Genomic DNA, 27143 nt, shown 5'->3' on the forward strand with positions numbered 1-27143 from the left:
TTCCAGACTCAATGAATACACTCCTTAGATGATCTGACAACAGTATTCCTAGCTCACAATAGCATCATCTCTATCGAAGTGATGCAAGGACATCCCCAGTCTCCTCAAGTACTGAACCACACAAAGCCTACCTCGACTGAGTAACACCTGATGCGACTGAAGATTGCACACCAACCTGCATAAGCATTGAAACGGTGATACTGGAGATGGGCACCTGCACTAGACGAGGAACGGATACCCCTGTTACAATTACATTCTTTTTTCCATTCAATATAATTTAATTCATATTGTCTTGGAATTAACAATGCACGACTGGAACACGGATGTAACACTATGCACACTATTTGTATCTACAACACGGGATAGAGAAACCTGGAATTATCTGTGCAGTGTGTCCATGCTGTACCATTCCTAGCAATTTCTCCTGCCCATGATATCGTCAGAAATAAACTAGTATTCATCTATTTCACAGATCTGTGTGTGAGCTTTTTTTGTCATTGACGGTTCTCCACCAGTATTGCTTTGCAATACTTAAAATACTCCGTGTTCCAGTTTTTCTATTCAGTGCCAATCAATAGATGAAATTACATATTCGCATTTGTCTGAACTGAATCTCATCGGGACACTCCCAGTCTACAGTCTGGCCAGCTTAACCTGTTTCCAGGAGGGTCTCTGGTTAGATTCCGTTCAATTAAGCCTGATTGTCCTCAACAACCCCACTGCATTTATTCAGTAACTGTGCTGGTGTCAAAAAACACAGACTCTTCAAATTTTCTGTGCATTTGTCTACAATGTGGTTTGACAATAGATTTCACAGCAGACAAGACAATTCATTCGGCACAAAGACAAATCCGTTCCTTTGGAAAAAAACAAGCTCTGAAAATGATTGCTGGCAGCCTTTATTATATTGTTGGACATCAGCAGTACATGCAGATTATTGTCTTCTACAAGCTGGAGAGTGTACTCATTCTATCATTTACAGTGGCGATATGTATCAATCAGACAATGCCATTGGTTTTATATGAAGCGATAGAAATGTGCAAAAATCGTTATTATTTCACCTTTTAAATTTGCAGCAGACAATTAAAGCAATGTCTTTGAATGAATCAGCATTAACAGAAATGGTCCGGTTTTTCATTCGGCTGGGATTGATGAAGCTCTGTCTTATCAGTTGGCTCGTTACACGACAGGGTACCGCACAAATCTGGCAATTTCACAGTGATTCCCTCTATCCTTCGCAATTTTGATGTACCCGTCTTCACCCCAGTCTGTTCCCCAGCTGGAAAATAAGAAAATCGATTGGTGTTGGAATCAAAACGCTAATAAAAGAGACATGTTTGGAGAAGCAGCTGTTTTAACTCTGGTATATAATTGGAATTATTTTGGGGACTGAATTCTGGAATTACTGAGCTAGATAATGAGTTGTAAGCATAATTTGTATCAGGCTGGAAAGAGTCAATTGTTTTCTTTTGCATCAAAATTGCTGATCTGCACAGTACGTATGGACTCACTACAACATTTAAAATGACATGAGGTGAGATCATTATCAGGGATAGGTCTGCAACTGGAGTAGATATGAAGGGGAAAGTGAATAGGGACGAGTGAGAGCTTTATAGATGGCCTCCTGGAGATTTCCTTCTTGCCGTATGGAGGATGACATTTTCTCAGTTTTTTTTTAACCATCATCGTTCTGAGATTGCCTGCCACAGGATAGAGTCTGTGCAGAGAATGAATTGGTTTGGGCTCAGGTTGCCTAGTGTCTGCTAAACTGCAAGGATACTTCGGCCTTAAAATTTGTTCCATACACGGTTACCCTGCCCAAATCTCATTTCCCGCTTTACCAAACTATTCCAGAACCCATTACACTGTAATACTATCTACCTTATTAAACAACAATGTTTAACACCCACATAATGTTTCCTCTGGGAAATCATGTCGAAATGTGTGTGTGTGTCTGTGTGTTTGTGTGTGTGTGTGTATGTGTGTGTCTGTGTCTGTGTCTGTGTGTGTGCGTGTGTGTGTCTGTGTCTGTGTGTGTCTCTGTGTGTGTATATTCACCCGAACCACAGGATTTATTTAATCAAACATTTTGTATCCAATCTCGCCCTGAAGATGTGACTGCTTCTTCCAAGCCTGACTGCCGTGATTGTAATAACGGCAGCCAGCGATGCCTCATGGAATAAATCGCTGAAAGGAGACAGACGGTGGTAGTTGATGGAAAATATTCATTCTAGAGTTCAGTTACTAATGAAGTACTGCAAGGATCTGTTTTGGATCCACTTTTGTTCATCAATTTTTAGATAAATGAACTGAATGAGAGCACAGAAGGATGGTGGATTAATATGCGGATGACATTTAGTTCGTTTGAGTTGTGGACAGTTACTAAGGATGTATGGATTGCAGAGATAAGTAGATAAGCTGCAGAGCTATGACGAAAGGTGGCGAATGCAGTTTAACGCGGAAATGTGTGAGGTGATTCAGTTTGGAAGGAATCCAATGTAATGGCCAAATGGTCAGATTCGTGCTTATGTAGATGAGCACAGAGATCTCGATATCGAGGTACATCGATGTTTGAATGTTGCCTCCCAGATTGATAGGGTTATTGAGATGGCATATGGTGTGTTAACTTTGATTGATAGGGGGATTCAGTTTCGGAACCAGGCGATCATTCTTCAAGCCGTACAAAACTCTATTGCAACCACATTCTGGGTAATGTGTACAGTTCTGATCACCATATTACAGGAAGAATGTGCATGCTTTGGAACGGGTTCAGATGAGATTTACTGGGAAACCGCCAGTTATGGCGGGAGATAGTAAAAGGAAAAGCTGAGGGAGTTGAGGCTGTTTTCTTTAGGAAAAAGTTTGAGAGGTTAATTAATTGAGACACATAAGTTAATTAAAATATTTGATAGATTGGATAGTGAGAGGCATTATTCCTTGAATGGCGATGGCTGGCAGGAGGGCTTTAAAATCAACAGTGATAGATATTGGACAAATATCAGTGGTAGTTTCTTTCCTCAGATTGTTGTAGGGCTTGGAACTATGCCTGCAACAGTAGAGGTATTGCCACATTTCAGAGTATTTAAATGGTCATTGGTCAGGCATATGGATGAGAATGGAATCGTGTTTGTTACATGGGCTTCAGATTGGTTCCACAGGTCGGCACAACATCGAGTGTTAAAAGGCATGTACTGGGCTGTAAAGTTCTATGTTCTACGATCCAAAATTGGGGCTGTTAATCTGATCCCATCAGTGCCCTAGTGACAAGTGATTCGAGCTTTGTCCTTGTTTCCCTGTGAACAGGTTGTACAGTTGGGTTTGGGATCTGACTTTGCCGCCCATTTCCCCAATAACTTGCTTTTTGTTGTGTATAGCTGTTAATTTTAACCATATGTTTGTAATTTGTACTGGTAAGTTTAAAAAATGGTTGTGATTCAGGGATAATGACACTCTGATGCCTGCCTCTGTACGAAGCAATACTTCAGTCAAGAACCGTACACTTGTAAGTGCAGCGTTACTTGGTAATGGGATACCTGCCTCAGACGTTTTTTTTAGATATCATCCCAGACAGCACAATCATTAAGCATTCACTTCCAGATAAACAGTGTTACCTGCTCGTTGGACAGATACGCAGGTTGCAGCACAGAGACAGGAAATTCACGCCATGTCACTGTCCCTTCTCAATCTGTGATCAGGTATTTGTTATTTCATAGAGTACGGACCTGTTTTTAACCAGCCAATAGTTAATTCCATCCTCAATTCCAAAACCAACCACCAGCACTTCATGGGTTACGTATCCATTGCAATTTTCATCATAGTAAACTCCTGTAAGGAGACACATATTAAATGGTTTATCTGTGAAATATTTAATTAGTGTTAATTTAGCTTTGATTAATGAACACTGATATGTCTGTTTTTACTAACTGTCTTCAAATTGATCGTCAATTCAAACACTTTAATCAATGTTTCCCAATGACATTGTCTCTAGCATTCTCACTTCCTCTCGGCACATCCTTCAGAGTCATAGAGTTTTATAGCGTAGAAATGCTTCGATCTTTCGATCGAAATCGTCCATGCTGAGCACATATCCTCAACCAATCTAGTCCTATTTTCCAGCACTTGGCCAATATCCCTATTCATGTACCCATCCAGATGCCTTTTCTAATGTTGTATTTGTATCACTCTCCACCTCTTCCTCTGGTATTTCATTCCAGACACAGACCATGTTCTGTGCGAAAACATTGCTCCTCAGATAACTTTTAAATCTTTCCCTTCTCACCTTAAACGTACGGTCTCTAGTTTTGGACTCTCCTTCTCTTTATTCGTCCCATACCCATTATTGTTTATGAACCTCCACAAGCTCACCCTTCAGTCTCTGTCGTACTGGCGAACAAGGCTGCAGCCTTCTCAGCCTCGGGCGAAAGTGAGGACTGCAGATGCTGGAGACCAGAGTCCAGATTAGACTTATGCTGGAAATGCACAGCAGGTCAGGCAGCATCTGATGAGCAGGAAAATCGACTTCATCAGGAAGGGCTTTTGCCCGAAACTTGATTTTCCTCCTCTTCAAATGCTGCCTGACCTGCTGTGCTTCTCCAGCAAAACTGTAAGCTGGACTCAATTCAGCCTCACTTCAACCCTAAAATACTTCAACCTAAGTCTTTGTCAATATTTTCTGGATCCTTTCAAATTTAACAAAATCTTTCTTATAGCAGAACATTCAGACATTAACATAAAATTATAAAACTGGCCTTACCAAAGTCCTGTGCAGCTGGAACATGACATCCCAAAGCATATACTCAATGCACTGAGGAATGCTGCTTTCACTACCCTGTCTACGTGTGACTCCAAAATCATGGAATTTTGCACGCGGGCCCCGAGGTCTCTTTGTTTTTAAATAACACTCCCTCAGGCCCTGAAACTTACTGCATACATTTCTTTACTTTCTTTAATTGTCTCCTTTCCATTCCTGCTGGCACTGGAACACCATCCCTTTTTTTATTTAATTTCCTTGTTCCACCCAATTACAGACTATCTGCTTTCCAATTGATGGTCCGACCTTGATAACATTCTTCCATTTTTTTATCATTTTTGCTGTTGTTTTTATATCAATGATTGATATAGTATCTTGCTGAGATTATTTTCGAAGTAGAAATAATTTACCAGACATTTGCAGAACACACTGACCATGGTATCTGACGTGTGAAACATCGGTTTGCTACCATGTTTGTTAACACATTCTGATAACTTACAATCTCCTACACCTGGGGTGATGAAGGATTCAGTACTTTCCAGTTTGTCTCCAATTGTGGGTTGTACAGTAGAAGTGCTTTGTGATTTGAAATGGTGATGAAGTCAATAGGGAATGGTCCTGCACATGGAGACGACCTGTGTCATCATCACAAGGAAGCTGTGCAGGCGTCCACCTCCCTGTTCAGACCACCGTCTTTGCAAGTCATACGAGAGGAGATCAAGAACAGAATAGAAACAGCTGCTGAGAGAAGAGGTGGAGCAGAGAGTGAAGGACTCTCAGCAGGACGCCAAGAGATTTCAAGTCGAAGGTCTCGCCCTTCCTCTTAATCCAGATACAGTGAGTGTAGCGTCTTCAGTTTACAATTAATAAAACGCTGACTTGTGCAGGCACTCAGCAGCACATCAGGACAGTTACACCTCACGATCAGTTCTCTTGGCTATAACACAACGTTATGAGCTATTTGCATCACTCCGAATGGGAGCAGGTCCATTTCTCATTACCATTCATGAGCTCAACTTGTAGCATGGTCTAGCTTTAACTCGATGATATCTGACAGAACTGGACGGCATGTAACACGCGGGGAGTGCAGGCAGAACAAGGATAAGGGTATTGGTCCATGGTGAACTTTGCAGTAATATTAATACCAAAATAGTGACAGTAAATATGTCTGTAGATGTATGATTTCTAATACCTTTTCTTGAACAGTCGATAATCTGATTCAAAGACATCATCCAGTGCTCTGCGACTTACCTCCTTTATAATGTTGAAAGGATTTCAGACTTGCATTAATCACAACAGACATCGGTCCTATCTCTCTCACTGCTTGTTCCAATGCTGCCTCGCCTCCAGAAACCCATTTGTAGTCAGTGATTTTAGCAGCAATTTTATCTCGCTGAAATTTGCAGTAGCGTCCATGCTATATTTTAAATAACATGTTCAAAAGGAATACTCATTAAGATCATAATAAAGCTATTTTTTCTTTGCTTAACACTTTTCTGCATTCCGACTTTGGCAGCCAATTTATTTTCCCAAATCTGTGCGATATTTGTTCACTATTTGTTAAGAAAAAGGCACATTTTGCATGACTTAGCATGCAAACAAACCATTTGTTCAAACTCGTCCACGCCAGTCACATATCCTCACGTATTGTAGTCCCATTTGCGACCACTTGGCCCTGAACACTTCCAATCCATATACCCATCTCCGTACCTTTTTAATTTTGTAATTGTACCAGCCTCCACCACTTCTTCAGGCAGGTCATTCCATACATACTTGGTCCTCCGCGCGAGACAGTTACAACTCAGATCAGTTTTAGGGTTTTCTTGTGTCAGACTTAATATTTATTGCTCTATGTATTCGAAGCATTCTACACTGAGACGAAGCAATGGTATTACAAATGACTTGAAATGTGAGAAAATAAAAAAAGTACTTTGCCTTGACAACTCAATATCCCAATCAGGCTCACCATCTAGTTAGCTCATACCGAAACTACATTAGAAAGAGTTGAGCCTTTTCACAGTTTTCGGTCTACTCATCTGAAACTTGTGATCATACAGTAGTGAATTAAATTCTTCACATGCAGATAAACGTTTCCCGGGGGATCCAAGATGGCGGCGACCCAGCAAGTCTGAGTCTACAGTGCTCTACCCAAGACCTGGGTAAAGTGGGTCACCCACCCTCACCACACTCACCAAATAATTTATAATAGCTGTTTAATTTAATTAGTTGTTTAATATTAAATTTAATCAATCTAATCTTTGGTAAAAATGACTAAAGGAAAGGGAGCCCACAGCTCTCAACAAGCAGAAACCCCTTCCCCACCCTCTCCAGCTGCAGCTGAGGCATCCACAGCCGCCCCTGGGGACTGACCTACAGTGACAAGGCTGTAGAAATGATCTCCAAACTGGACGCGAAGATCGACGCTTTCATCGAAGAATCACTCTCGGCCGCGCGGCAGAAGCACGACTGAGGCATCCAGTAAATCGAGCGCGGAGTCGGAGCGGCGGAGTTAAATCCGTGACCTCCGAAACTACAGCACAATCGGCCGTGGATCAGGTCCGGACTCTCGAACAGCGAGTCCGGACCTTAGAGAATCACATTGACGAGCTCGATAATCGAGGTCGTTGAAAAAATATTCGTTTGCTGGGCCTTCCCGAACGGGATGAGGAAGGCCAGCTTACAGCGTTCCTCGAGAAGTGGCTGCCACAGCTTTTAAATCTGGAAGCTGGATCAGGCCAGGTAAGGGCAGAATGGGCCTACCGGGTCGCAATACGCGGGCCCGGCTCGAACCAGCGCCCACGCGCCGGTCCTGTTCCTGCTGCAGAGCTACAAGGAGAGGCAGATACTCCTTGAAGCCTCTAGAAATCTTGGAAATGACCCCCAAGCTATGATCTATAAAGGATCCAAGACCATGTTATTCCAGACTTTTTCCCAGCTCTGGTCCGAAAAAGGAAGGCATTCGACGAGGCAAAGAAGCATTTAAGGGACTTAAATATTCAGTACTCCATACGCTACACAGCGACGCTATGCTTTAACCATGAAGGATCCGTGTATAACTTCAGATCGCCAGAAAAGGCGAAGGAATTCTTGGACTCTCTTAGATAAAATGTGAGACATAATGGATGTTGGTTTGCCTTTCCCGCCGCTTTGGTTTATATCCCCCTTTTTTTTCTTACTTTACCGATTAATATTATCCTGGGGGGGTGGGGAGAGGGATTTGATTTTCTCCCCCCCCCCCCTTGGGGTTGTTTTCTTTTATTATTTTATGTATATATGTGGGATGTATGTATATGTGTGTGTATATATATATATATATATATATTTATATAAGCTGGGGTGTTTGGTTAATGTTGGTGGGGGAGGTGGTTTCCTTATTCAATTTTACCTCTGTCTTTAGAAGCGGGGTTGTTTCTCCCTTGTTATTTGTATTAGTATATTTAATTATTATTTGTTGAGGTTGTAATTTTATAGTTGAATGTTTATATATGGTATTAACATTACCAAATATATCCAGGTGTTGGTATGGGTGGGGGTCGGGTGCTCACTGTTAACTCTAGCTTTGTATTATATCTGAATTCTCCTCATTTTATTGAGGAGTGCCTGGGTCAAGGGTGGGGCATTGGTTGGGAGAGGATATGATACACTTTGGAGAGGAAGGGACACCCCCTGGGAACAATGGGGAAAATCTCCACTTCGATACGTTTTATATTTTTTTTATTTGGAAATAGTTTTTTATTGTATTGTTGTGAAAGTATTAGAGAGGCTTTATTTTTGTAAATTTTATATGCTCTACGCTCGGGATGTTCTGGATAGGGTTCCCCCTCCCTGGGGATTTAGGATTGGCCCAGATGATTATGGTTGATCAGTCGGTTAAGTGGTGCACCTAAAATGTCAAGGGGAACAATTCGCCAGTCAAAAGGAAGAAAATATTATCAAATCTTAAGTAGGAAAGAGTTGATATAGCTCTCCTACAGGAGACACACCTGTCGGATAAAGAACAGGGTGGATTTGATCAGGCCTTTTTTTCTTCTTTTAGCTCAAAAAGCAGGGGAGTTGTTATTCTTGTTCGGAAGAATTTCCCTTTCAAAATCCTAAAGCAGATAAAAGACGAATCTGGACGATATATTTTGATTAAAGCCCTCATAAATGGAGAGGAATATGGGATTTTACATTTGTACTGCCCCCCGGCACACCCCTTTAAATTTATAACGGAAGCCTTTTCAAAATTGATGGCTTTTCGTGCCCGTCATGCAACTATAGGAGGAGACTTTAATTGTATTATGGATCCGGAAATAGATAGGATTCCCAAGACTACGGCAGGAATGTCACCCAGATCTAGACAATTGATGGATCTGAACAAAGAATTAGGATTAGTAGATGTATGGAGATGTCTTCATCCACAGGGCAGAGATTTTTCTTTCTACTCCAATCCACATAAATGTCACACCAGAATTGATATGCTTTTTGCCCCCTCGATTTTTTTAAATTCCATCTCAACCTGTAAAATAGGTAGTATAGCAATTTCCGACCACGCTGCTGTATACATGGAAACTAAGGCGAGGAACAATGGGACATCCCCTCGGCATTGGCGTATGGATCCCTTCCTAATGAAAGATAGAAAATTTGCAAAGTACTTCTCACAAGAATTTAAAACTTTTTTAGAAATTAATTCAGGTACAGCTAGCAACCCATCAATGATGTGGGAGACCATCAAAGCTTACAAGCGAGGTTTGATCATCTCCTACTCAGCGAGCCAGACGAAATTGAAGGGAGAACAATAGCGTCTGCTTGAAGCTCGCTGAAAAGCAGCTGAAACAGCATACACTGATAGACCTTCTATTATTAAATTGCAAAGGATTACGGCTCTTAGGACAACTCTAAACACTACGCTTACTCAAACGGCTAAGAGGGAAAAATTATTTGCAAAACAAAGGTTATATGAATATGGCGACAAACCGGGTAGATACTTAGCATTCCTTGCAAAGAAAAAAAAGGCCCCTCAGACTATTACGTCTATCAAGGAAAGTACGGGTATTCTGACTCATGGTGATATAAAGATTAATGCGATCTTTAGAGAATTTTATTCTCAGTTATATAAATCGCAGGATTGTGAAGATAGGACGAGGAGGATGCAGTCACTTTTTAAAAATTTGACTTTTCCAGGCCTAACTCCGGAACAGGTATCGGTCCTAAATGCTCCTCTAACAGTCCAAGAAATACTTGATTCAATTAGGCAACTTCAGAGTGGTAAGGCACCGGGCCCAGATGGTTTTCAAGCTGAATTCTACAAAACATTTACAGATATATTGGCTGGTCCACTTATGGACATGTATAACTATGCATATAGTCAGGGCTGTCTCCCGCCTTCGCTGAAAGAGGCAAATATCTCTCTTATCCTTAAAAAAAGAAAGGATCCAGAAGATTGTACATCATATAGACCAATATCCTTGCTAAATGTAGATTTTAACATCCTTTCTAAAACGTTAGCACTGAGACTAGAAAGGGTAGTGACACATATTATAAAGGAGGATCAGACGGGGTTTATTAAGGGCTGTAGATCATCCAATAATATTAGAAGAGTTTTGAATATGATTCAAGCCTGCCATCAGGGAAAGATACCAGGAGTAGTAGTTTCATTAGAAGCGGAAAAGGCATTTGATCGGGTTGAATGGTCATATTTGTTTTACACATTGTAAAGGTTTGGCGTTGGACAGGTGTTTACCAAATGGGTCTCAACATTGTCTCGTGATCCCAAAGCAGTTGTGGTTACCAATGGATTAGGTTCGGATAGCTTCAGTGTGGGTAGGGGCTGCCGTCAGTGATGTCCCCTCTCGCCATTGTTATTTACGCTAACAATTGAACCACTAGCAGAAGCTATACGAGCTGATCCTAATATAACGGCCCCGAGGATTGGTACAGGTAAACATAAAATTACCCTTTATGCAGATGATGTCCTTCTATTCCTCAGTACTCCTCTGATGTCCGTACCTCGCCTAATCCAAGTTATTAATACATTTAGCGCATTCTCAGGCTATAAAATTAATTTTTCAAAATCGGAGGTGATGCCAATGGGTGGCCTTGCTATGACACCCCACTTAGTGGATGGATCCCTTTTTCCCTTTCTTTGATCCCTGGAGGTCTTCTTATAGTTAGGCATTTTTATTACTCCAGTATTTGGTCAGTTGTAGAAGGCTAATTTTGTGCATTTACTGGAAAGGATACGGCAGGACCTCCAGCGATGGGGAGACCTTCCAATTTCCTGGTTGGGTAGAATAGCACTACTCAAAATGAATGTCCTGCCCCGTCTCCTATATCCTATGAGAATGCTTCCGGTGATGCTGCCGAGGACGGCTCAACGTAAATTATATGGCTGGCTGGGTTCCTTGATCTGGAATCATAGACGGCCCCTCATTAAGCTGAAGAAGCTACAGCTTCTACAGACAAGGGGAGGATTGGACTTCCCAGACTTTAGGAAATATCAGTTCAGTTCCCTATTAAGTTACATAGCGGATTGGGTCTTGTCTGATCCACAATCAATCTGGTTGGACATCGAGGCGTCTCAAGTAAAATACCCACTTATTAACCTTTTATTTTCAGACAAGAGGAAAATCATTCCAGATCGCTGTAAAAACCCGATAATACTAAACAGAATTAAGGCTTGGAAAATAATGCGGCAAAATGAGGGCAATTAACGTAAAACATCCCCCTATGCACCGATAGTGGGAGCATGGGGATTCCAACCGGGGTTTACAGATGCCACTTTTAAACTCTGGAGATCCACGGGTATCTCATGTCTAGGGGACCTATTTAAGGATGGGGTCCTGATGTCTTTTGAACAGCTGCGTCAGAAATTCGGATTACCTAATGGAGACCTCTTTCGATACTTCCAAATTCGAGATTATATACAGAAGAAGACTAAGTTATTAGATAGTCTTTATAAATCAGATATAGAATGTAGTGTTCTACGACCAGTGGGGGTATCTTCCGTCAGTACTATTTATCATTTACTACATGATGAAGTATCGGGAGATATGGATAATCTGCTTAAAACATGGGATCAGGATTTGGGACGAGAAATCTCTATAGAAACGTGGAATGATATTTGGGAAAACGCTAGAATAATTACTATCTGTAACAGAACCCAGGCTATCCAGCTGAAGATACTTCATAGGGCCCATATAGCACCGGTTCGACAGGCAAAATTTAAGGCAGGAGCATCTCCAATATGTCCCAAATGCAAAATAGAGGTGGGCACTCTTGTGCATTGAGTATGGACCTGTCATAAGATCCGTAGATATTGGACTAAAGTAGCAAGTACCCTGACAGAAATTTTAGGAACGGAAATTAAAGTGGACCCTGTTTCTCTCCTTTTGAGCTTTTCGAACTTTCCCTCCCTGGACATGTACGGGAAGAGACTATTTTCTATTCTTTCTTTCTGCGCAAGGAAAAATATTTTGTTGAACTGGGTGGCTGAGGGCCCCCCTGGACTTTCAAATTGGCACAGATTAATTATGGAATGTATTCCCCTTGACTTCCTTACAAATATGGTGCACCGAAAGACCGAATTATTTTATAAAATGTGGCAGCCCTTCTTGAATTACATAAATACAGATATCTCGGCTATCCTAACAAGGCTTTTATTTAATTGAGATTACAAATCTGGCTGGTCCGGGGCCCCTGAGGAGAGGAATCCCGCACGAATACCGGTTTTATTACATCTGATGTTAACACATTCCGAGCATATAAGAGGCTTAAATATACACTTTAGTTAGTTGTAGGTTAGATTAGTAGATAGTTGAGTTTTTTTTCTTTTTCGGTATTTATTTTCTTTTGTTAAATTTTGGCTATTGTATATTTGATTTAATTGTACATCAATGTTTATATTTGAGAGCTTTGTTTATTTTTGTAAACTTCTAAAAATGTTAACTTTCTAATAAAAATATGTATTAAAAAAAACGTTTCCCAATCCGTCAATAATTACATCATTAGAGTCATTGGATTACAATTAATTAGTATTAGTCTCAGTACCTATTCGAATATTTCCCCTTTCATCTTAAAGCTCTGCTCTCTAGGTTTGGACTCTGATCCCATGGCTAAAACATTCTGCTCTTCACCCGATTCATGCATTTCATGATTTTATAAACCTTGATAATGTCACCCCTCAGCCTCTGTTCCTCCGCTTGGAGAAAAACCCCAGACTATTCAGTCTCTCCCGATAACTGAAACCCAATTCCAGCAACATCCTTGTCAATATTTTCTGCACCCTGTGAAAGTTAACAACATCCTCCCTTTAACAGAGCAACCAAACGTGTGTGCAGTTTTACAAAAGTGGCCTCGCCAATGTCTTGTACAGCTGCAATATGACGTCCCAATACCTGTACCAATGTTTTGAACAATAAAGGTAACTGTGCCAATTGCCTCCTTCACCATCCTATCTGTCCTCGGCTCTACTTCCAAGGAATTATACACCTGCAGCCCTCGGCTTCTCTGGAGATTCTTGCATGTTGGAAATGATGGAGTATATTGATTGTCTAAAGTATTGTCTCGATACCCTTGTTTAAACGAAAATTGGAAAATTATAAATGTGGTGACTTTGCTACTCTCTGATGGAGTGAAGATTCTGGTCAATAATTTTCAATTACTTCTCACCAATGTTGCAGTTACTTCAGTTTCAGGACACAGGGCAGAACATGATGCCAACTCTGGGGTGAGATTGATACTGGGAGTGATATCGAAATGGGTGGGTGTTTGTAGCAGGAGGAATTGCCACATACACCCAGATTTAATTCCAAAATGGATTAAAATGTAGTTGTGGCAGACTGTGTCAGCGTTCATTCAAACTTGGCTTGGAGAAGGTGTGATGAGCTGCCTTCCAGAACATTTGCAGAAATTTTGATCGGTACTATTCTGTTAGAGAGGGAGTTCAAGGCTTTTGACCCAAAGTCGGTGATGGAATGACAATAAATTTCTGAGCAGGAATGGTGAGTGATTTGAGGTGATGTTGCAGAGAGTGGTGTTAACTGTATCTACTACGGTCCTTGGCAGAAGTAGTCTTCGGTTTGAAAGTTTCTGTCTACAGTCCATCGGTCAACTTCACAGCTGTAGCTCGTGGATTGTATATACTGCTATCACTTTGTGATGATATTGGAGGGAATAAATATTTATGGATTTGATGCCAGACAAATGCAGTGAATGTCCTGGATGGTGTCAAATCTACTCAGTGTCAAACATAGAACACTGAACAGTGCAACACAGTGCAGGCCCTTCGGAACCCAATGTTGTGCCAAACATTTATCTTAATCTAAGATCAACCTAAATACACACCTCTCAAATTGCTGCTGTGCATGTGCATGACCAGCAGCCGCTTAAATCTTCTTAATGTCTCTAACTTTACGACCAAAGCTAGCAGTGCAGTCCACGCATCAAAAACTCTTTGCGGAAATAACCAACCTTTGATATCTTCCCTTTACTTTCTCCAGTGAACATAAACAAATGACCTCTCCTGACAGCCTTTTTCCTGGGTAAACGTCTCTGGTTACTTTCCACTTCTTTATCCAACCCAATTATAAAAAAAACAACAATCCTTAATCAAAAATATTTATCCAAACAATCCAAAATCCTATATCTGCGAACATTTTTCAGTACCTTGCTGACCACAGACGTAAACCTACCTCGACAATAATTTCCAGGTTTTTTTTCCCTATTTACTTCCCTGAAGAGAAGTACAATATATGCCTCCCTCCAAACATGAAGAACTGCCATGGAGAGGTTGGATTCAAAGATCATTGCCAGAGGTGCAGCAATCTCATTCCTCACTTCTCGTAGGAAATGTGAATATATCTGATCCGGCCCTCGAGATTGAATCATACTCATGCTTTCCAGAATTTACACCATATCCACATTCTTAATATGAATCTGCTCAAGCCTATTAACCTCTTCCCCAGTATTCTCTCTAACATCAAGCTCCCTCTCTCTCATGAATACAATAGCAAAAAACTCATTTTGCTCCTTCTCTATCTCGCCACGCTCAGTGCTTAAGTTTATCCACTGGCTTGGATCCAACTTACGCTCTCTCAGATCATTCTCTTATTCCTAATGTACGCGAGCAAAACATTTGGATTTTTCCAAATCCTATCGCCAATGCTTTTTCATGCCCCCAACCAGCTTTCCTCAATCCATTTTTGAGTTCTTTCCTTTCGACCCTGGAATCTTCAAAATTTGCGCCAGATCCCGCTCTTCTGCTCTTGTCATCCAGGGCTCCTTTCCTTCACAATTCCACACCGGTCTCATTGGGACAAAGTCATTCAACACAGCAAAAAGATGCTCCACATTTCTGTTGTGCATTTCCGTAAAGCAATTATTGTTAATTTAAACTCCACAGGTCCTGTCTAAGAGCAGTAAAACATCCTGTCCCCAGAAAAAATTCCCCCTCATCCAGTCAGATCCAATTCCTCCGCATGGCGACCGCAAATTTGAGGCATTTATGCTCTCTGTCACCAAAATGCTCGCCACCGAGATATCTGTCACCTGGCCTGGCGAATTGCCTCGCACCAAATCCAATATGGCCTCCCCCAGTCGGCATATCTACTTATTGCGTCAGGAATACTTCCTGGAAACAGCTAACAAAATCATCTCCATCCAGATCATCTGCACCACGGATGTTCCAATTAATATTGGGAAATTTCAAATCACCCTTATCAGCAATTCTGTTATATCTGCTCGTTTCCAAGATCTACTGCCCAATCTGTCCAATGTCTATAGCAGACAACCAATAAAATAACTGTTTCTTTCTTTGTTGTCGGAGCTGCAGTCATCCAGGGAAGTCCAAGTATTTCACCATATCCTTGGCTTTTGTTTAGTTGATGGAAAGGCTTCAGAGATGTTGATAGTGTGCGATTCAGTAATGGTTAAATTCTCTCCCATGTTGGATTATGTCATTGTCTGGCACTTGTCTGGTGAGAATGTTATTTGTCATTTATCTTCGCAAGTGGAGATATTGTCCACACTTTGCCGCATTGGACACAGATTTCATCAAAATGTGATGAATTCAAATGGTGCTGACAATCGTGTAGATATTCCCTCTGCGTACCTTTTGGATAGAAGGCCAGTGACGAAGCAGCTGAAGATGGCTGTACCAACAAGGCTACACTGAGGAACTACAATCGACATGTCCTGAGCAGAAAGACATCAAATAACTGCAAACACCTTCCAGTGTGTTCGATATAATTACAACGAAAGGAAACTTTTCTTCCAATTCTCATTCACTCCAGATTTTCTTGGGCTCCTTGACGTCACGTCATGCCTTGATGGAAAGGGGTGTCATTCTCACTTTAACACTTGAGATCATGTCGTTTCCCCAAATGTGGAGTGTAAATTAGGGACTAAAGGTTTCATGAATCACAAGCCGAGTATTCGTGCTGGAGTCTAAACTGAGGCTGCCAAATTGGCAATTTATAATACTGAGCAGTTCTGATCCCAATGCCAATATAATTCATTCAGGGGTGAGTGAGGTGCTCAACATGAGAGGACAACGATATGCAAATGTGTTCAGCATTGTTTGTAGATTTCGGGGTCGGGAAATATCAAGTACCAGTTGAGGAAGGGTACACCTGCTGATATGTGACCTTACTGCAGCACACCCCACCCCAGCCAAACACACCCCTACTCAAAGCTGTGTTGTGATCGTCACCTCCCCTCCTCTCACTCAATCACTTACAGTTGATCTGTTACCCAAGATCAATACCAGCCCTCAGGTTGTTGTTGTACTGAATGTTACTGCCTTCCTGTTGTGCAGGGCCACTGGCCTCTGGCTGGTAATGACCATTCCTTGGGGCTGTCATTTGTGCAAAGCCCTTCTCTTGTCCAGCTCAGTGCCCGAGTGACAACACATACATTGGGGCTTCATGAAAAGAGGAGACTCTGTTAATGTTGACTCGCCAGCCAGTGAGTGAGAGGCCATCAGCTCCATAAAACATAGCCAGATAATAGGTTTAGTTTAGAGTGATGCCCAGTCACCAGATCATGTACGCCTGTCACATGAAGAGAGTGTTTCTTTCATTCAGTTGTTTATTTGGCCAATGAAACGCTGGATTTTGGAGAGCAGAGTGGATGGGCAGACAATGAACTTAAAGTCTGCGTGGCCTCAGATTACCACAGGAACAAGTAAACAATGTTGACACAAACCCAAAACAAAAGCAACGGCTGTCCTGGATAATAACGCATAAGTCATCTACAGTAAGTCCAGACATGAGAGTGTGGAAGAGCTGGGGTAAGGATTTGAAGAATGAACTGAAGAACAAGCTGAAACTGTGTGGTACTGAGACAAAGAGCTGGGATTTGCACGCAAGAGGCTGATCCCAATCAAATTCAATACTCGGGGCAATTGTGACGTGTAGAAAGACAACAACAGCTTCTGGAGGAACAACATCAACTGTAAAGCAACTTACGCAAAAAAGTCTCCTGAGTATAGATTCAAGCCAAGTTTCTTAATTACACCACAATATGCCAAATGTCAACCCAGCAAGTTGCACTGTAAATGACATTCCTAAAGAGTATACACCCCTCTTAACAAAGGACCATATTTACACACAGACCTATCAACGACATGAGCACATAATTCGAAGATTTCTCATCAAACGTTTATAACTTCTTATAGCTCACACTCCAAACGTAAATTGTTCCTTTTCATGTAAAATTGCAGCTTATATTAGAGTGACTGACCAGCCCGATGGGGCATATGGGAGAAGCAGACAGACTAAAAATAGCGACCTTTATTCCTGACTCTTCAGATCTGTCCTTCGCAATGTTAGGATGTGAACTGTTATAGTGGATGGTGCACGTCCCCGTCTGAAGGACAGAACATGCTCAATGTTCCGTTGATTCAGCTGAACGTCACATCCACATGCTAACTCACAATATCAGAGAATCCCCAGAATGCAGAAAGTGCCCATTCGGCCCTACCTTATCCCTGTAACCCTGCGTCTCCCATGGCTTAGACACCTAACCTATAATTCCCTGCGCACTATGGTTAGCTTAACATACACAATCCCCTAACCACCACATCTTTGAACTCTGTGAATGGTGAACATTAATTCACAGAAATGGAAGTACTCTTAACTCCTCAGACCGATTGTCTGAGGGTACGAGGTGTTGTGTCAAGATGTAGGAGAGCATTCCAAGATAAGGTTGAGATGACTGGGAGTGCTGAAAGATTATATAGTCCTTGCTAAGTGCTCCATCATGGACATGCTGGTCAGGCATGTGTCCCGCTCTCTCTCACCGTCGGAATGAATGTCGCCCAATCATTGGGAGCATCTTGACTCGGCTGATGCCTTGGTCACAAAGAGGTCTTGTTGGACCTCAGCAAAGTCGATGCCACTGATGCTGCTGGGCATGACATTGGTCCAAACTCGATTCTGTTGTTACCACGAGGCTGCTTTAGATTTCGCTTACGAATGCAGTCACTGCAGTTGCTGCCGGATCTTGTACTGGGCCTAAGCTCCATTGCTGTCTCCATGAATCTGTGATGGCGACGTGCACTGACAGGAACCCAAACTTACCTTCTCCCAATCTCCATGAATCTGTGCTTGATACAGATCATGACAGAAACCCGAAAAAACCTTTCCCCTCTCTCCATGAATCTGCGCTGGATAGCGATACTGACAGAACCCAAACCAGTCTTCACTCTGCCTCAATTAATCTATGATGGATGCAGTAATGACAGGAAACCAAACTCACCTTTTCTGCCTCCATGAATCAGAGCTGGATACATGTACTGATAGGAAACAAAACTCATCTCCGCTTTGCCTCCATGAACCTCTGCTGGATACAGACACTGACAGAAAACTGACCCACTTGCACCCTTCCTCCATGAATCTGTGCTGGATGCTCATGCTGCCAAAATCCCAGACTCACCTCCACAGCTAATTTTGTGAATCTATGATAGATACAGATATTGTCATGAACAAAAATAGATCTCATCTGCTGCCTGCACGAAACTGTACTGGATATGGACACTGCCAGGGACCTGGACTCATCACCGCCTGAGCAGCCATGAATTAGCGTCAGGACAGGAGCCATCAGGAACCTAAACTCTCTCGGCTATCTCCGTTGTGAGTCCATGCTGCTCGACACACTCACAGGTTTCGCTGCTCTTCACCAAGAGGTAATTAAATTAAAAACCCAAGAAAACTTACAAGCGAACGCAGACAGGAGAGAAGAAATAAAATAAAACGAAATGAGAATGAATCCCGACTCCACCACAACTTTACTAGAAGTCTTGGGGATTTACCTTTCCGATGTAAGGGTAAGTTTCAGCAGAGTTGATGCCTTGAAGTTGAATCACTAGTTCAAAGGCGAACAATGGGTTTGAACCAGAGCAATTAGGAGGTCCGTCTCGACAATCAATCAGATTCTGTTCACTGAGAGAAACCAGTTTTCCATGCCTTTTTGCCCACTGTCCTTCTATGCCACCAGTTGCACTGAAAGCCCAGGAAGAAGGACATTGACCCTAGTGTTGACAGAAATATAACCACATTAAATCATATTGATCTAAAAACGATATCGAGTTTGCATCGACATTCATATGGAACACAGTCTCACACTAATGCTCTTAGTCTAAATATTTGTTCAAGTTTCTCAGAATTACACAGAATCTGTGAATATCGGTGTGCCTAGGTTCGGATTTGATTTGATTTATGTATTGTCACGTGTCGCGAACAACAGTGAAACCCTTTGTTTATAAGCAATACAGGCACGAGGATGCGAGGATGAAGTATGCGAGGATGAAGTGATCAAAAAAGACTTGGAAAATGGTACATTGCAGAGAGTGGGCACAAGGCAAATTCAAAGTCAGCAAGATCAGTATGATTTGAACAAGAGAGTCTCATAACCGTCTAATAACAGCTGGGGAAAAGCTGTTCCTGCACCTGCTGGTGGATGTGTTCAAGCTTCAGTGTCTTCTACCTGACGGAATGCATGTAAGGAGTACATTACCGGGGTGAGTTAGGTCCTTGGTGATGTTGCCTGCAATTTCGTGGCAGCGAGATGTGTAAGTGGAGTTCATTAATAGAGTATTCGATTCCATAATGGCCTGGGCTGCGCACACAACCTTTAGTAGTTTGTTATGATCCTGAGCTTCGCAGTTGCCATACATGGCCTTCTGGACCCAGACAGTATGCGCTAAAAAGTGCAACTGTCGAAGTTAGTAAGGGTCCTTATGCATCTGCCAAAATTCCTGAGCTCTCTGAGGAAGAAGAGGCGTTGTTGTATATTTTCCAACGGCACAAATACATGGTATTTCCCGGAAAGATTGTCCATTATGGTCAGTCTAGGAAATTTGACATTTTCCATTCTCTCAACCTCATTCCCATTGATGGAGATGGAAGCGTGTTGTTCACCTTTCCGTCTGAAGTCAATTATGTGTTCTTTAATTTTACCAAAATTGAGAGAGAGAAAAACGCTATTCTCATTGCACCACGTCAATGATCTCTCTATCTCCCTTCTGTCTTTTCATTCATCGTTGTCAAATTTCCCTCCTGTTATAATGCTGTCGTCAGTGAACGTATAGATGGTGTTCGTTCGGGATTCGTGGGTGTAAAGGTAATACAGTCACTCGTTGAGCACTCATTATTTGGGGGACGCAAGTGGTGAAGGTTATTCGGGAGAAGGTGCAGTTGCCTATCTTCAATGATTGGTATCTGTGGGTCAGACAGCTGCGGATCCAGTTGCAGAGGATAAAATCATGACAAATGTCACAGGGTTTTGAGTTCAATGTAGAGAGGATAAGAGTGTTGAAGGCAGAGGTGTAGTCAATGAGCAGGAGTCCGACAAAAGTGTCCTTGTCCAGAAGTTCCAGGGATGCAGGGCGAGAGATATTTCACCCACTGTGGACCTGTTACTTTAAAAGGCAAATATTAAGTGACCGAGGCAGTCTTGGAGAATGGAGTTGATGTGGACCCTCACCAGCTTCTCGAAGCACTTCATGATCATTGTGCTCAGGCCACTGGTCGGTCCTCATTAAGGAACAATGCATGAGATTTGTTTCCTCACTTACGAAGATGATGGTGGTCTTCTTGAAGCAGGTTGGGATTTTAGCTTGTAGAAGAGAGAGTTTGAAGATGTCGGAGAATTTCCGCTAGCTGGTCCACACTGGAGCTGAGTGCCTGGCAGGGACAGTGTTTGGGCCAAGCAGCGTCCTTAGGGTAATTCCCAGGAGGACCAATCTGATTTCTACTGCAATGACTAACAACTTGAAGCATTGACATGAAAGAGGATTATTTGATTGTGAAAAGTCTTCTTTAATAGCAAAACTTGTCGCATTATTCAATTTCCTCTCTTGACAAATTCACAAAATGCATTGGCTATCAAGGGAACATGGCATGGTTCTCAGAGAGGGACAGGATGAACTCTGTTTCCGATTGGTTACAAACGACCATGGTGTTCGATCAGACCAAATAGCATCTCAGGGCAAGATGCACAGGCTCCTGTTGTATGGGCCTAGTCCATGAACTTTGGCATCTGGCATTTGCTGGTCCACAGTCCAGGGATCGACCATAGTCTGGTGCGGGTGCGGGGTGGTGGGGGGGGGGGGGGGGGGGGTTTCGGTGGGGAGTTGTCTTTGCGTCTGCAATCCAAAGACTTGGTTTCAACAGTCCTTTGGCTACAAAGTGACCAGTTCGGGGATTGGGAACTGTTGTCACAGGAAGAAGATTTTGCAATTCTTCACCACTGAGGGCTGTGCGTTGAGAGGTCTGGGAGATTGCAGTTGTGCGCGAGGATGGGTGATAACACTATATGCAATGGTGAATAAAATGAATCTTGGATGGGAAGGGATTCCATAAATTTGTTGGATGAGGTATGACGGGATTTGCAGCACAGCCTTACCTCGGCAAACCTTGTTCCTCTTCCTTCCACACATGACACCAGGCTCTCAGTACACACATTGATCCTATGTGACCATGTCGTTAGGCATCATGGTGCTGCAGTTATATTAAGCCTTCTCTCCACCGAGAGGGAAACAGCCAAGTGGAAGGTCAAGCTGATACCATTTATCGAAAAGAATCAAATAATGTTCGAGGTTTGTCACGCTTGCCGCTCAACCTCCCTTTCCTTCATTGTCTCAGATTTAATGAATTCCAGTTACTGGGTTGGGCAGGAAGGATTGGATTTCTTGTTGATGCCTGTTAGCCCTGCAGTGGTTTGTTCAGACAGCCTCGCAGCATTTCTCTCTGGCGGGGGTGAGGGATCTCTGACAATGCTGAGCAGAACTGGGCAGCAGTTTGCAGGTGGAGGCTCAGCCACTTCTATGACATCTTGAGTCTGGGTCTTCGGTGTGACCTGTGTGTGCTTCCTCCTGCAGCAAGGCACTGTCCCTATTACTTGTTATTACAAAGTGGCACCTCGACTACAGGCCCGTGGAGCAGTGGTCGATGGGTTACAGCTTTGTGCCCATGGCCAGCAGAGGCTGGGGTTGCTGGGCCTGCTTCTCCATGGCCACTGCGAAACTGTTCTTGGAGGTTAGATGATTCATTGATTGGGATATCTGGGTCCCCATAGTGTATCTGCATCCCTGTCGTCTTTCAAGTGTATATCCCTGTCTGCTGCATCTGCTGCTCCCTGGGACATGTAGATATTTGCCGACACCACAGGGTCTCTTCTGCCCGTCCCGGGTCGCTGGCAGCCCTCTGAGTTCTGTGACAAATGACACAGTGAGGTGCTTACCAGACTGTGCTCCCACACCCTCAATAGCTCACATTCCCAGGAAGCTGGTGGTGTGTGCTGGACGCAGCCTTCCTGATATTTCATCTGAGGCCGCAATACTTTCATACTCAGAGAATGAGGAGGTGTCTTCTTACCCTGCGGAGCTAGAGTAAATGCTGACAGAACCGGCAGAACACGAGAGACAGAAGTTTCTGGGACCAACGCAAAGATACACTGAAGAATTAATGAGACTGACTGTGCGAACAAAGGAGTGAAGAATGGTATTTTCTCGCTTAGTGGAATGTGGGTGTATCATGTTTTCTTGTGAGAAACAAGAGTTACTCCTCACAGGTTGAGGAATCTAGTGTTGGACACCTCTCCACCAATCCAAGAGGTTTCTGTCCTCCAGTGTTCTCTCTTCTCCTGGAATGACAGAAAGGGAAGGATTGAGTGAGAGATTGAAGTTTTGCATGGTTCTTGGTGTTGGTACATGGCGGGAGGTATTCCAAGGTAGTGAAGTTGAAATGCCGATGCGATGTTGGTTTGGAAGATGAGGAAGACGTCAGTGACAGCATGAATCTGGGTAGGAGGGGGTGCTGGGGCGGGGATAGAGTGAGCCGGAGGGGGAAGGTGGGTAGTCACAGAGATTCTGACACATAGCATTCTTACGGCACTGTTGGTTGATTTTCTGTACCATTTTCTGGCATATCCGAAAGCATTCCTATCTGAGCAGGGCAAGGTTACCATGCTTGTGCTCATGTGGGTGCACAGCAGCTTTTTTGTGTTGGCTCAGCTCCTAGGATATCGGGCACGAATCAGGAATCTATTGAATTGTTCCGGGAATAATGTGTGGCAAGATTAGGCTCGAATCGGATATGCGGGATGTTATAGCTGCATTGACGTAGCTAACGAGATGGTTTTCACAACGATAGTGAGAAATCTTACTGAGCCTCATGGTGGTATCCCTCCTCAACATACAATGCAACTGACACTTAGAGAATTACAGTATAATCCGATCTTTTACAACTCCCATTTGTACACAATACTTCATGTACTTACCAGCAGGCTCTGCCTTCCTGTCGATCAGCGTTGTCCGGTTGGAGAGAATGATTGAGAGAGGTACAAGGCCCAACAGAAGTGAACTGTGAACGTGGTTTTAAAAGTTGGGGTGTCGAGCATATGATCGAATATTCTTTGAATAAGACTGGACATCGTATCACAAGGAAGCTTGGCATTGCAGTTTGCAACATTACCATTGTTGAGTTGTGCCAATTTACATTTAAACTTATATTTATTACATCGGAATTGTACTGGTAGACTTCAATTTTTCAATTTAATTTCACCATTGAATTTTTTGAAGTAAAATTTCTATAGATATTGTGAGTAAAAGCACGAGCATTACCGTTGATACATATACCATGCTCCCTTGCCTGACCATAACCAACTCCAGGAAACAAATGCAACAAGAAAGCAGGAGAAGCAATTTAGGTTAAAAATGATCGACTGAAACGGAGCCTTTCCTAACAATTCCTACAAGCTGATCATAATGTCCAATCCTATTGAGAAATTAATGTCTGCACTTAATAATCTTGAGAGCTTTTTCTGATTTTTACCTGGTTTTTCACTGGAGTAACTAATCCTTCTCTACGCCAGTCAACAGTTGCAGTTCTCAATTCAATGTGACTTTCTTCAGATTCACGACTTTCATCTCTTTCATCAGTTTCAATTTCAGTCATGTTGCCAGCTTCGATTCGGAGAAATCCATTCATGAGCTTATTGAACTCTTCATTGGTCTGAAAATTTAAACACATTGGTGAAATGATTGACTTTTAGTGGTGATTATGTCAATAACGTAAGAGAGCTACATTCTACATATTCGCTGAATTTAGCATGAAGTGCGGTGAAAGCAATGAGGGCACTCGTTACTCGTGTTTAATCTTTGACTGAATAAATGAGCAGCAGGCAAAGAAGTGGCCATCCATTTCGTCTGAATCCAATATAAAGCTGTGTGAGAAACCTCGAGCAGCTCAAATATCTCTGTTCGATTGTTCAATTACCAAAATGGCAGGAGATTTATACATGTGTTTCATTTCGCAAGAATCAGTTCGATTGTCGTCTCTGATCATTAAAACCTGACAGGTCAATTTCATCATGGAAGGATAGGTTACGTCACCTCAGATTGGTGGGGTTTATTGGTGTTTGAGATGAACCTTCCCAATTAGGAGGATTACAAATTCCATCACCGGCCTGACCTGATTTCCGGATAACACGTTGGCCTTGAGTTGGCCTCATCGCCCTTGGACCATTAGATTTAGATGCAAAAGTCAGATTGTTCATTTTCATGAAGATACTGGATTGGAATGGTTAGAAAAGGACCAGATTTGATGCTATCCATCATCACATAACTTATCATCCGGAACTGTGGATGTCTACATATCAAACTGAGATTGCAGACTGGTATTGAATAATCTGGTATCTCTTTTTGATGGGTAGGGAGGGGTATATGTCGGTTTGAAAGGGGATTGTATATGTCCCATCCTCTGAGTAATAAGCTGGGCCCTAGGTACATGCAAAAGTCCGAGTTGCGACTGCCTTTTTGCAGGCTATATGGAGCACGCCTTGTTCCAGTCCTACTCTGACCCCTGTCAAAGTTCTGTTTCTGATCCATTGATTGTTGCTTCCTACTCTCACCCAGAATTAGAAATAGTAATCAATTTCCACCCTTGTCCCAACTTCACCTGGAATCTCTGAAAATCTTCCTTTCCTTTCTTGATTTTAATGTTTCCATTTAAGGGCTAGACCATCGACTGTCTCCCACAGTTACGTTGAACTACGTCTCCTCACACCCTGCTATCTCCAAAGATTCCATTCCATTTTCCAGGCTCTCCACCTGTACTGCATGTTCGTTGGTGTCATCACCCACTGGGGTGTTTATCCTTACCTAAGGACTCCTCTCAATGCTGTTGACAGGCTCTCTTACTCAGTTTGCGCAATTGTTTCCTCACCCATAAGAACATAGGAAGTAGCAACATGAGTAAACTAGTGGCCCCTCCACCTTGCTCCATCATTCCATTATGATTGACCCAAAATTGCCCATGTTCCCGTTCCTTCATTTTCATTGTAACCCTTGATTCCCCTACCGCTTAAGAATCTCTCTCAGATTAGGCATACAGAGAGGCCTAGAGTCATAGAGATGTACAGTATGGAAACAGACCCTTCGGTCCAACCTGTCCATGCTGACCAGATATCCCAACCCAATCTCGTCACATCTGCCAGCACCCAACCCGTATTACTCCAAACCCATCCTATTCATATACCCATTGCAAATGTCCTTCAAATGTTGCAATTGTGCCAGCCTCCACCACATGGTCTGGAAGCTTGATCCATCCATCTACTACCCACTGTGTGAAAACGTTGCCCCTTAGGTCTCTTTTATGTCATTTCCCTCTCACCCTCAACTTATGCCCTCTAGCTCTGGATTCCCGATCCCAGGGAAAAGAAATACTTTGTCTAATTATCCTATGCATGCACCTCGTAATTTTGTAAACCTGCATAAGGTCACTCCTTACCCTCTTACGCTGCAGAGAACACAACCTAAACTTGTTCAGCCTCTTCCTATCGCTCAATTCCTCAGTCCTGCCAAAATACTTATAAATCTTTTCTGAACCCTTTCAAGTTTCACAACAACTTTCCGAGTGAATTGAGACCAGACTTGCACGCAATATACCAACAGTGGCCTAACCAATGTCCTCTACATCAGCAACATGACATCCCAACACCTGTATTCAATAATATGACAAATACAGGGGAGCATAAAAAACGCTTTCTTCACTTACCAATTTTCCTGCAAAGACATTCAGGCCTCAGGGAGAAGGAATTCCTCCACACCTCGATTTCAAAACGCTGTTATTGTGATTCGATGATGTCAATTCCGAGCCTCTCTCATTCGCGTCAACATCATCTGTGCACTCACCCTTTCAAACCCAGTAAGAACATATAAATTTCAAAGCGATCACCTGTCATTCTTATAAACCCCATTCAGTAAAGTCCCAACCTGATTAGTCTTTACTCGCTAGACAATATTTGGTGCAGTTGTTCCCCTCCATCCCAGAAGAAAAATAGGATTATTTCTGTCTTCACTTTCTACCATCCCATTCTCTGTTTCTTTTTTAGCGAACAAATCGTCTACCAATGCCAATATGTTACGCACTAAACCATAAACTGTTATTTTGTTTAGCAACAGCTGATGTGGCACTGCATGACATATCTTTTAAAATTCCAAGTGCACACAATATATCGGCTTTCCTTTGGTAAAAAAAAAAGTTTTGTCTCTTTGTTCACTTATTAACAATTGTGTGCACATAGGTCCAGCAAGTTATTAAAGAGGCAAAAGAAATATTTGTCTTTAATGCAGAACAAAGACAGTATCAAAGTGGGGAAGTTTTGTTGCGATTGGATAAACACAGAAGGCACTGTGATGACCATTGATTTCACTCGTTATGGGGGAATATTTGGAAGGAAATTTGAAGCTGGTTAATCAAAACTATTCCTACGAAGAAGAGGGTTATCACAAGAGAAACATTTTGACAGACTGGGCCCACTCCACAATAAAGTTCAGGAGAATGAGTGCTGATCATACTGAAACAAATAAGATTCGAGGGGGATTGACAGGGCTAATGGTGAGAGGATGATT

At 42.5% G+C, this 27143-nt stretch overlaps 1 protein-coding gene across 3 annotated transcripts in view; it reads right to left on the reverse strand.

Moving 5' to 3' along the window:
* Nucleotides 1-882: 882 nt before the first annotated feature.
* Nucleotides 883-27143, reverse strand: part of LOC148142429 (procathepsin L-like) — a 40630-nt gene continuing 14369 nt past the window's right edge. For 2 of the 3 annotated variants that reach the window (XM_087976551.1, XM_087976550.1), the window contains exons 4-8: nucleotides 24064-24243; nucleotides 19041-19259; nucleotides 6002-6167; nucleotides 3723-3825; nucleotides 883-1279 (exon numbers count right to left, since the gene is read on the reverse strand). In XM_087976551.1, the coding sequence (XP_087832677.1) occupies nucleotides 1180-1279; nucleotides 3723-3825; nucleotides 6002-6167; nucleotides 19041-19259; nucleotides 24064-24243 (768 nt within the window). In that variant the 3' untranslated portion in view covers nucleotides 883-1179. Of the gene's footprint in view, nucleotides 1280-3611; nucleotides 3826-6001; nucleotides 6168-19040; nucleotides 19260-24063; nucleotides 24244-27143 lie in introns of all 3 variants that reach the window. The other variant, XR_015752026.1, reaches the window with a different exon arrangement.

The sequence above is a fragment of the Chiloscyllium plagiosum genome, unplaced genomic scaffold, assembly GCF_037043375.1.
Source record: "Chiloscyllium plagiosum isolate Xiang-an unplaced genomic scaffold, Cpla_swu_hap1 HiC_scaffold_29, whole genome shotgun sequence".
In the NCBI taxonomy this organism is placed as follows: Eukaryota; Metazoa; Chordata; class Chondrichthyes; order Orectolobiformes; family Hemiscylliidae; genus Chiloscyllium; species Chiloscyllium plagiosum.